Source organism: Saccostrea cucullata, unplaced genomic scaffold, assembly GCF_032062105.1.
Source record: "Saccostrea cucullata isolate Sc308-1 unplaced genomic scaffold, CSIRO_AGI_Scuc_v1 ctg376, whole genome shotgun sequence".
Classification (NCBI taxonomy): domain Eukaryota; kingdom Metazoa; phylum Mollusca; class Bivalvia; order Ostreida; family Ostreidae; genus Saccostrea; species Saccostrea cuccullata.
In genome coordinates, this window is record NW_026933720.1 from 517,996 (window position 1) to 528,643 (window position 10,648).

The 10,648-nt window shown below is 34.2% G+C and overlaps 1 protein-coding gene across 2 annotated transcripts; it reads right to left on the reverse strand.

Annotated features, from left to right (window-relative positions):
- Positions 1–1,129: 1,129 nt before the first annotated feature.
- LOC134239078 (cyclic nucleotide-gated channel cone photoreceptor subunit alpha-like) lies at positions 1,130–8,061 on the reverse strand. Of its 2 annotated transcripts, XM_062721234.1 has the most exons (6): positions 7,836–8,061; positions 6,061–6,072; positions 5,848–5,859; positions 5,392–5,504; positions 3,660–3,877; positions 1,130–3,505 (listed from the first exon to the last, which is right to left on the reverse strand). In XM_062721234.1, the coding sequence occupies exons 1-6, from the start codon at positions 7,968–7,970 to the stop codon at positions 2,004–2,006; spliced, it is 1,992 nt and encodes a 663-aa protein (XP_062577218.1). In that variant the 5' UTR covers positions 7,971–8,061; the 3' UTR covers positions 1,130–2,003. The 2 variants fall into 2 exon arrangements, with proteins under 2 accessions (XP_062577218.1, XP_062577217.1); XM_062721233.1 differs by lacking the exons at positions 5,392–5,504; positions 5,848–5,859; positions 6,061–6,072; positions 7,836–8,061 and adding an exon at positions 4,470–4,483.
- Positions 8,062–10,648: the final 2,587 nt, after the last annotated feature.

Below are 10,648 nucleotides of genomic sequence, written 5' to 3' on the forward strand. Positions count from 1 at the left end.
GTTCGACATCAGTGGGCAAGGACTATTGAAATTGGCATGGGAGTCCTGTTTAATTTAAATCTATGTCTAGATTTTTAGCTCTACTGGTCAGAGACCAGAAGAGCTTATGCGACAGTAATGTGTCCGTCGTCTGTCTAGCTGTCCGTCTGTCTGTAAACAAATTTTCAAAATGGTACTCCTCCTACAGTTTTGGTCTGATTTCAGTATAACTTGGCACACAAGTTATACAAGTAGACTACACTAAGATACATAAACAAGTGCATCAGTTTTTGATTTCGATGAACGATGTTGCCATGGTTACTAAAAATTGAAATTTCTTTGAAATTCCTTGAAAACTCTACTCCTCCTACAGTTTTGGTTTGATTTCAATATTACTTGGCACACAAGTAGACTACACTAAGGTACGTAATTTAGTGCATTGGTTTTTGATTTTGATGACCGGTGTTGCCATGGTTACTTAAAATAGAAATTTTTGTGAAATTCCTTGAAAACATTACTCCTTCTACAGGTTTGGTCTGATTTCAAGATAATTTGGCACACAAAACGCGGCTATTAAGATACATGAATTAGTGCATCAGTTTTGATTTCAATGAATGGTGTCACCATGGTTACTAAAAATAGAAATTTCTGTGAAATTCCTTTAAAACACTACCCCTACTACAATTTTGATCTGATTTCAATAAAATTTGGCACAAAAGTAGACTACACTAAGATACATTCTATTTAATGCTGCCTGTTGCAAAGTTTCAAATCCAAGTGCTACTTTTCCTTTTTACACATAGAGACCAGTAGAGCTACAATCTCATCAGAGACTTCTGGTTAAAATCTAAATCTGCTATTGTATTTCACAATGAAATGGAAATATAAGGAATCACTGTCTAGTTAGTATAGTATGCCAGGGACATCAACAATAGTGGGAAAATGGGACAATTTGCATATTGGGCAATGCCCGTTACGCAAATTATCCCATGTTTCCTACCATCGTTGATGCCCTGGCATACTATACTAACTAGACAGTGATTCCTTAAACATTTAAATGAAAAAATGTCAAAATTGTTTATACTGTCTGTAGTTTGTAATAGATACCTGTATCAAATCAACCAAGATGCAGCTGCAAATGAACAAAATATGATTTGACAGTTTCAGACAGCAATTTTATTTTGCATCTAACATTTCATAGGTATGCAACCATACAATCTCAAATTTGGAGCAGAATATGGAAATGTGTTTTAATTTGTCAATTTGAAAGTTTCTTTGGCCTTGATTTTGCAACTTTATGTTCCTTTATTAGTGAGTGATTCTGAATGTGAAGTTTTAAGAAATCTGCATGAACACTTAATCTCTGACAGCAAAAATACTTTGAAATGCACTTAGTATGAGCTTTGGTTCTCATAAGGCATTCTGTCCAGTTTTTGACGAATCAAGTCCAATTTCTCAAGCAAGACTAACTTTTGTAAATACATTGGAAATAACTTACATTTTAAAACCAGAATATACAAACATACATAATACATTCATTTGTAAATATTGCTTATATATTAAAAATTTAAATAGAATTAATTCAGAAATGTAAAGATTAATTCCATAAAGACAATACACTAACAAAATGGCAACATTGTTATTAATGTTATTAAAGATTTTGGTCATGCAATTCATGTGTGCTACACAACAGAATGGCATTACAAAATTAATACACCCTCAAACAACTACGAGTACTAATTAAAAGTCATGATCTCAATACTGCAACATTTTCAATGAATTTAAAATGAAGTCTGGACAAGGAATACCTTAAATGTCTAAATTGCTAAAATTTGACTTCAATTGTGCGCAAGGAACGTCTTACATGGCTAGAAATCATTTTAGTTTAGCTTCAACTACATGTATACAAAGCCCCGTAAAATCCTGTTTTACAATTAATTATGAGGCTTTCAATCACTACATGCCTTATTTTAGGGATTTCTGATGACTACGGAATCAAGCAGTTAATTTTGCTTCCTCTGACATCATTGTTTCTCTTCACCCTCCTTGTTTTTTTCAGCGTTACCATCTTTGGACGGTTGTTTTTTAGGCGATACTCGACCATTCTTGGCAGATGTTTTCCTCTCTACCTTTTCAGCAGACTTTCCCTGTTCGGGAGTCTTTCCTGGTTTAGGAGTTTCAGAAGTTTTCTTTTCCTGTTGTTCCTCCTCTGGATCCTCTGATTTGTTGTCTGCGTCCTCTGGTGATAATTTGTCTATCAGTTTGTTAACAACCTTCTGTAGATCGTCCACAGCGTCTGCGATCAGCTCGATCTTCTTGTCTAGGTTCTGTTGTCGCCTCTCCTCGCGCCTCGCTGCCTCCTCGTCCAGCAGTTTGTCCTTCCTCAACATCTTCTTTCCCTTCTCGCTGAGGCTCTTTCTGGCATCAGGGTACTCCTGTAGGGCCTCCAGAAGATCGGACTTACTCAGGCAGAACAGATCTGAGTAGCCCACACTTCGCACGCTGGCTGTCCTCCTGTTTCCAGTTTTATTTCCAGGAATATTAAGGACACTGATCTCCCCAAACACTGCTCCATCTTCCAAAGTAACAAATACAGTTTTGCCATCTTCTGAACACACCTGAAGCTTGCCCCTCTTTATAATGTACATCTCTTTTCCTATGTCCCCCTTTCTGCATATGTAATCACCTGGACTGAACACTTGCATTTTCAGTTTCAACACTAGTTCCACCAAAACCCCTGGTTCACAATCTTTGAATATTTCCACTTTTCTCAGAGTTCTAAGGTGGACATGGATACAGATTTCTGCACGTAGTTTTTCGGGTAAGTACTCCAAGTTTTTTGAGTCATCTACAGATTCCTTGTTGTTCCACGTATAGTCAAACCATTTCACAACTCTCTCTTGTATGGGACCAGTCACTTGTCGGATTTCCATGTAACGCTTCACTGCATCTACTTTGTGTTGAAATTCGTTTCTAGCAGCATCCATCTCGTTGATCAATGCTCCTACATTACCAAAGATGGTGGCAAAAATCAGCACACCAACCAAACTGCAGGTGATACAGTATAAGAAGGATATTGTTTGCTCGGGATAGGCTGTGTCTCCTATGGTGGTGAGAGTCAGGGTGGACCAGTAGAAACAGTACGAATACTGCTTCCAGAAGGAGGAGTACTCGGGGGCGGTGATATCAGGATACACCCAGCCGTCACTGCCGAACCCCATGGAACGACTGATGGCAAAATACAGGCAACAGTTCCAGTGTATAATGATGATAATGATAAGAATGAGGTTAGCTACACGTAACAGGTTAGGGTATTTAGTGTGGGTCTCTGCCAGGTTGAAAAATTCCCTCATTCTCCATATTTTTAAGCATTTATTCATTCTTAAAAAGGCATTAAAGCCTATGAGTAAGTAAAAGAAATCTAATGGAAGAATACAAATAACATCCACGTAAAACATCCACGATTTGAGGTAAACCATTGAAAGCTTCCCCACATCACGGCATAATAGACCTTGCTCCAAAAAGCCTGAAATAGGATAAACATGTATTATAATAAAGATAATGAAAATTATCGGTTTTAGAAATAATCAATACTTTACAAATTTAAACAATTATCCTCAATGTGCTTTATAATAACTTAATAATTCTATAGTTGGTATAAGTCAGAAATGTTTTCATACCTACTCTACTTTTAATGTACATATCAAAGATGAATATGATGTCACACAGGTAGTCTGGGATGAACCAATAATATACCAATCCTGGAACCTGCAGTTTGTCCCAGAAACATCCTCGCATTATAACGAAGATGAGGTTGTATAAAATACAGACGGTGACAACAGAGGACCACCAGAAGTAGGGAGGGTTGGCGGGGTTAATGACCAGTCTTAACCAAAACCTGACAAAATATAAAAAGTAGTTTTACTTGACTTGACAGTGGCAAAGAAGAACACTCAAGAAAATTGATTTCTGACTACCTGATATTATACTCCAGTATCAATTACTGCTATGATAGAAACACTGACACAGTTAATGTTTTTTGCTCTACTGGTCAGAGACAAAAAGAGCTTATGGGATATATAGTAATGCGTCCGTCCATCTGTCTGTCTGTAAAAATGACCAACATTTTGCATCTTAGAATATCATATATTTTATGCATGCATAGTGGTGTTGTGTCATCATCAATTATGAAATGTTTTACTTTAACTGTCAATGAACACCTAGCTTACCTAAAGGTAAATATTTCTGTCTGTCAGTGAATACCCAGCTTACCCAGTGATAATATACAGTTTTGGAATAGGTACGAGGGAAATAGCAAATTTATGGTTCCACCAGGGAGGAAGCTATTTCCTGAGGTGGCTAAGTGGCGGAGAAAAAAGCAAATTTATGGTTCACCGAGGGAGGAAACTATTTCCTGTCAGGTGGCAAAGCAGCCAAGGGAACTAGTTTCCTGCCGAGGGGAACCATAAATTTGCTATTTCTCAGCTTACCCAGTGGTAAATATTTCTGTCTAACGTACCATTCCATAATTGTTCTATTATACCGAAACAATCATAGGCCTGCGATTTATTTTTTTTTACCAGATATTCCGACATTAAAGCAAAAAAACACTGTAGGGCATAATTACAAATGCATTCGGTTTAACAGATTGTATGATTAGCAATGTGTCAGGTCCTAAAACAATTAAATTATTTTTAAAAAGTATTTTCACAGACATTTCGAAGAATTATCGTTGACAGTCTTAATTTTTCTAGAATTCAAGTATGATTTAGAAATCGCATGTTGAAATGTTTTGACGGCATAATTACATTGCTAATAACGACGTCACAGACTCGAGATTCCTTGAATGCTCCGCCCACTGAACAAAGTGTCTTTGATTGGTTAAAATTACTGATAAATAAATATTGAGGGAGTACTCCCTGGGAGTAGTCTTCAGATGAGGGAAATAGTCTCTTCTTGGGGAAATAGACAGTTAAATGGTATTAATTTTATATAGAGTAATTACAGTAGAGGTATAATAATAAGTTTTGTGGTATTAATGTTATATAGATTAGAGTAATAATGTAACAGTAGAGGTATATATAATAAATATTTCTGTCTAACGTCTTTTAATGAAAAAACCCCTCAGCTGAGCTAAAGGTTTATATTTCTGTCAATAGAAATACCCAGTTTATATAAATATATCTGTCTGTCCATGAATATACCCAGCTTAAATGTAAATATTTCTTTCTGTGAATATCCAGGGAAAATATACTTCTGTCTTTCAATGAATATAACCAGCTTATATAAATGTAAATATTTCTGTCTTTCAATGAATATACCCAGCTTATCTAAGGGTAAATATTTCTGTCTGTCAATGAATATCCAGCTAACCTAAGGGTAAATATTTCTGTCTATGAATATGAAGCTTACCCAGTGGTAAATATTTCTGTAAAGTCATGAAGATGGTCATCAATTTCAGCCCTCTCTGTTGTGATAAATCTTTGTAGGAAGGGATCATCCTCAACAAGACTCTGTTTCCGTATCTAAATTAAACCAAAGTACACTCATAAATATAGAATTACAGAGCCAGCAAATAACACTGCATACATGTTATGATATAATTTAATGGAAAAAAAGAATTTTCTAATCCAAGGAGAAAACCAAAATATTTATTAAATATTGTCATATAAAATGCAGATTTATAGATTAAAGTTAGTATAACAGGGGGAAAATCACTTTCAACTCAAATCAATATGACAATGTATCAGTGGTTTTCATAAGATTGATTGATTTATTGTATATTGTTTAATGTCCCTCTCGAGAATTTTTGATATCAACATTTAAAATAACTGAAGTTCAATTGTATTATATAAAGTGTTTACTTACAGAAACTCGTCTCTAAAAAAAAATTGTAAATGTTAGGAATATAAAACATCTCTAAATTGTGCAAGATACTTTTTAAAATTTTTTTTTTCTCATTTTAAATATGACTTTCATTTTAATGTGGTCTTGGTGTCTTGCCAGTGGCATTCAATCACAGCAAAAATAGCAATTTATTGAGCCTATGAAAGAAGATGTTCAAAAGATTTCTATACTTACCGTTGTTTTCACCTGAAAAGATACAATTTGCAGAAAATTATTCAAGCATAATTCATGTTCACAAATAATTATATAATTGGGCAACAATATTCTGATTGCAATAACATTTTTTAAAGCCAAGTTTTTTCCAATTCTTTAATTAAACCATTCTGAAAGGGTTCTGCAGAACCAGGAACAGATAAAATAAAATGTTGTTTCGTATATAGCCACCCTCTTCCCCTCATTTGAGTAGGGGTACGTATCCTGTATACAAAGATGTGCCTTTCAGTTTGGGATAGACACTCTCATAGAATATTTCAGTTTCTTCACAAATCAGAATATTCTAGTTTCCATGGTTACCAGAGAATTTTCTTCCCTGAAACGTTTTGAACAGCAAGGAAAAGAAAGGAAATCTACCAAACTTAGGCCTAAAATAAAAATAGTCTTGTTTCCTGCTAGTCAGCTACCCTACCTACCTTATTTTTTTGCACCCGACCCTAAAGTTTTTATGTAGTTTTTGGGGGAAAATTGGAAATCTTTTCATTCAAAGCCTCTTGCATTTTTTTCAAATGACTGAAAAATACTCATTAGGCCTAAAACAGAAAGAACCCAGACATTTATATATGCTACAAGTATAAGGCTTTCGTTGTTGTGACAAGGGGGTTCATCAAATTATGCTCTTAATCATGCTGATGAAGGAACATTAATCATGAGATGATAATTAGTACATAGGCCAAAAATAAAAATAGTCTTGTTTCCTGCTACCCGACCTACACTTAGGCTATTTTTTTGCACCCAACGTGAACCCTAGAGTTTTTATTTAGTTTTTGGGGGAAAATTGAAATTTTATGATCCAAAAGTGAAAAAATATATATATATATTCAAGTGGTATTTCATGAAATATAAGTTTTAAATATGAACTTTCATAAAACACTTCCTATTTTAAAAGTTAATATTGACCTATGACATGTTTAATTTGGTTTTGTAATAGTTCATATCCAACAAATACCGGGTACCATTTGAAAAAAAAAAAATAAAAAAAAAAATAAAAAAAATAAAATAATTTTCCTATCTACCTATCCTATTTTTTTCAGGCTGGTAGCAGTAAACAAGACTATTATTTTTTTGGCCTTAAAATTTCTTAAAGGGGAGGGGTTAACAACTTACTTTGCTAGACGATCTTTTTTCAAAAGTAAATTAATTTTCATATGTTAAGAAAGTGTAAAACAATGCAGTTATTGCAATTTTAACATGAAATTTAAAGAATGCTTGGTTTCAAGTGACAGCATAAAATATTGTTTTTATCTTTTAAAATAATAGAGATGTGTAGTGGTATAAGATCTGCAATATCAGATTTTATGAAAAAAATTGTTGAAGAAGCCAAAACACTTCTCATAGCAAAAGGATGAGGTTGGGTGGACCTTAAGAGGACGCCCATTTGATTCTGAAACGGGGTGGGGGGCTGAAAACTTTTTTCAAGTCAGCGAAGGAATAAGATCATGGACAGATTATTTATTTTCTTCCTTACAAGGGGGAAAAGGAAACATCATTCTGCCCCCCCCCCCCTCAGTTAGAATGATCTAACTGTGTCTCGTCTCGGTACAAGCCCTCACCACAACCGGGTCCGTAAGACAATATCATTTTAATGATAGAACGTTCTATATACCCCCCCCCCCCCACCCAGGTGTTTGCCGTCTCTAACGGTCTTACGGTTATGTAATTGCCCAAAGTCTATAACTCTATCACAGTTACAGCATTTTACTGAAACTAAACAGTATTGTTGATTTTATACTCACTTTTTTCACTGCTTTTGTCCATTTATTTGTGGGGATGCTGGATTCCCCTTTTGAATCCTTCTTTTCTTCTTTGGCATCTTTCTTTTCTTCGGAATCAGCTTTGCCACCGAATACCTTGGGTGGCATATTAACCATGTAGTTGCTTTTAAGATACCGATTTAACAAATGTATAAAAATGTGGCAAACATTTTAAGGCCTATATTTTCTCCAACTGATTAATGTGAGGAAAATTTATAGCAGAAACCGGATATGACGTCACACAAAGTGATGACGATATCCAATTTCGCGCCAGATAGAATCTACAGAGCTTTATCGAATAAGATGAACCACGCCCCCATGAAATTTTTTAAGTTTGGTCTTTTTTATAGACTTTTCAAATATTTTTGGGGGTTTACAGTCAGAAAACTTAAACTTAAAATGTTAAAGGATAGATAATAAAATTCAATAATTTGAGATATTTAAATCATATCCCCCCCAAGAGAATTTTTTTTTTCAGTCTTTGAGCGATATTTATGGATCATGTTAGCTGCAGACCTGTAGCGTTTTGGTTTTATATATTTTGCCTTTCTGGTTAAAGACAAGATGATCTGCAGCTACATCATTTTATACACTAATGCACTTTGTAATATTGGGTAGTTTGTTTTAAATTCAATTTTTTATATATTTTAATGTGAAATTTCTGACCTACATAATGTGAGATTTCTTAACTAATTAGTAAAATCAAATAAACATGAAAATAAATTTAAATGTTTATTTCTTTTAAATGAAAATCGTGTCGGACCAGTAAGTTATGATAAGATTTATTAATACCAATTTAGGGCCCATCAGGGCATACAAGTGAAGAGAAAAATACATACAAGAAGAAATTCAAAGTTTTATGAAGTGTTCAAGTCTGCTGGTAAAATCACAAAGTCCTTACTTCTTTACAAATTGTTTGAGCTTTTCGTAGTCTAAGAAGATTCCATGCGAGTTTAATCCTAATGATGTGTAATATCTTTGTTATATAATATTAATTTCTGTCGTTTTATTTTTTTTTAAGTCAATTAAAATCAATAGTGTAAATTTAGCTTTCTATCATTTCGAAGGAGTTTAATAAAACCATTGCGTGAACTAAATGCAAGTCAAATTTTAACTAAGAACGAACTGCTTTTTGATGTATTTAAATGTAATTTCAGTTCAGATAATTCTTTGTCCTTTGAACAGGTTGATATGACACTTAAAATCGAGAATACGTGATGTTCAATAACACCTTTAAAAATGACCTGTTTTTCTTAAAAATACCTTAACTTTTGTTTTTCTGGACACCGGATTCGACTGATCACTGCATTGACACCGGATTCGACTGATCACTGCATTTTCAGGGGATCGAGGGGGTGTCAGGGACCTTCTAGTTTACTTTACATCCATACGGGGACGTCATCTACTTACAACTTGGAAGGATATTTTTGAAATGTACTCTGCACTTATCATAAACACTGAGCTGTCAGGGATCCTGTTATTTTGTAACAATCTCTTCAAAAAAAAAAAAAAATTGTCTCGCAGTAAGATTCGAACCCACAGCGCACGGATCCTTAAGTTAAAAAAAAAAAAAAACACAAAAAACGTTCTAACCACAATTTCAGTCTTCACCAAATCCTGGGAGTCAGAAGCCTGGGACCTGGTAAAATTGGGCACGTTTAAACTGTACACTTACAAGCCCGAAGGGCATGTAAATTCTGAGACGTAATTATATAGCCTCCGTATTATTAAATTTAATAATTTCAATAACATTAATTATTATATGATTGAATAATTTCCACCTCTCTGATTGGCCGAGATCCAACTAAGTTGGAAAAATACTACGTTGTATTGACCTGCACGTGACGTTCCGGGTGAATACAAGGATTTATTTCCTCTACATTGATCTAAAAATAGCTTGGGAAATTCCAAATTAATACAAATTGTTTTGGAAAGCTATTTAAACAACTATGACTTTTTTTCGAATATATATTTTCGGGTGGGGGTGGTAATAGGGAATGCAGGGACCCCCTCCAACTTTTTTTACTGAACAACAATTTTACTTTTTTTAGGCTGTCAGTTTTCCCTGATAATTTCCTGATATTACTCCTTCCTTTCAAAATCTATCCTATAAAAAAAGACTGACATTATATATATTTTTTTCATGGCAACTAAACTTGATAAAAAACATTTCAAATTGATATGATTGGTAAGGTTTATTTACGTTTTAAGTTTTTAATGCGTTTTAAGTTTTTAATGCAAATCATTTTATCAGTGAATCATATAATAAAACAATTATTGCTGTTTTTTCGGTCAATACAATGATTTAGCCATCTTCGAAGTAAAATATTCACCTCGCCCTTAGGGCTCGGTGAATATTGTACTCCTCAGATGGCTAAATCATTGTATTGACCTCAAAACACAGCAATAATTGTATAATATACTTGTAAGTCTTTGGTTTTTCATCTAAACAGCTTCAAGCACAAAAGAAAATTTTACAGATAGTTCATTCTAGGAATGAAAGGTTTAAAACAATATTAAGGGCAAGACAATAGATTGATAGAAATGGATTTTGAATCATTTCCTTGGCGTGAAAGGGCAAATATGAAGAATAAAATTACTTGATAAAATTCTGGGCATGTAAATATTTGTTTGGGCTAGTGTAATTAGAGGTTACAAATGCTTGAAGTACTGAGAAAAAGATTTGGTGAAGACTGCAGTTTTATGTGTGCCTAGTTTTTGAAAGCAGGGCACCCCCCCCCCCCCCCCCCCATACAATCCAAATTACCTGTGGAAAAAAAACTTTGACAAGCAAA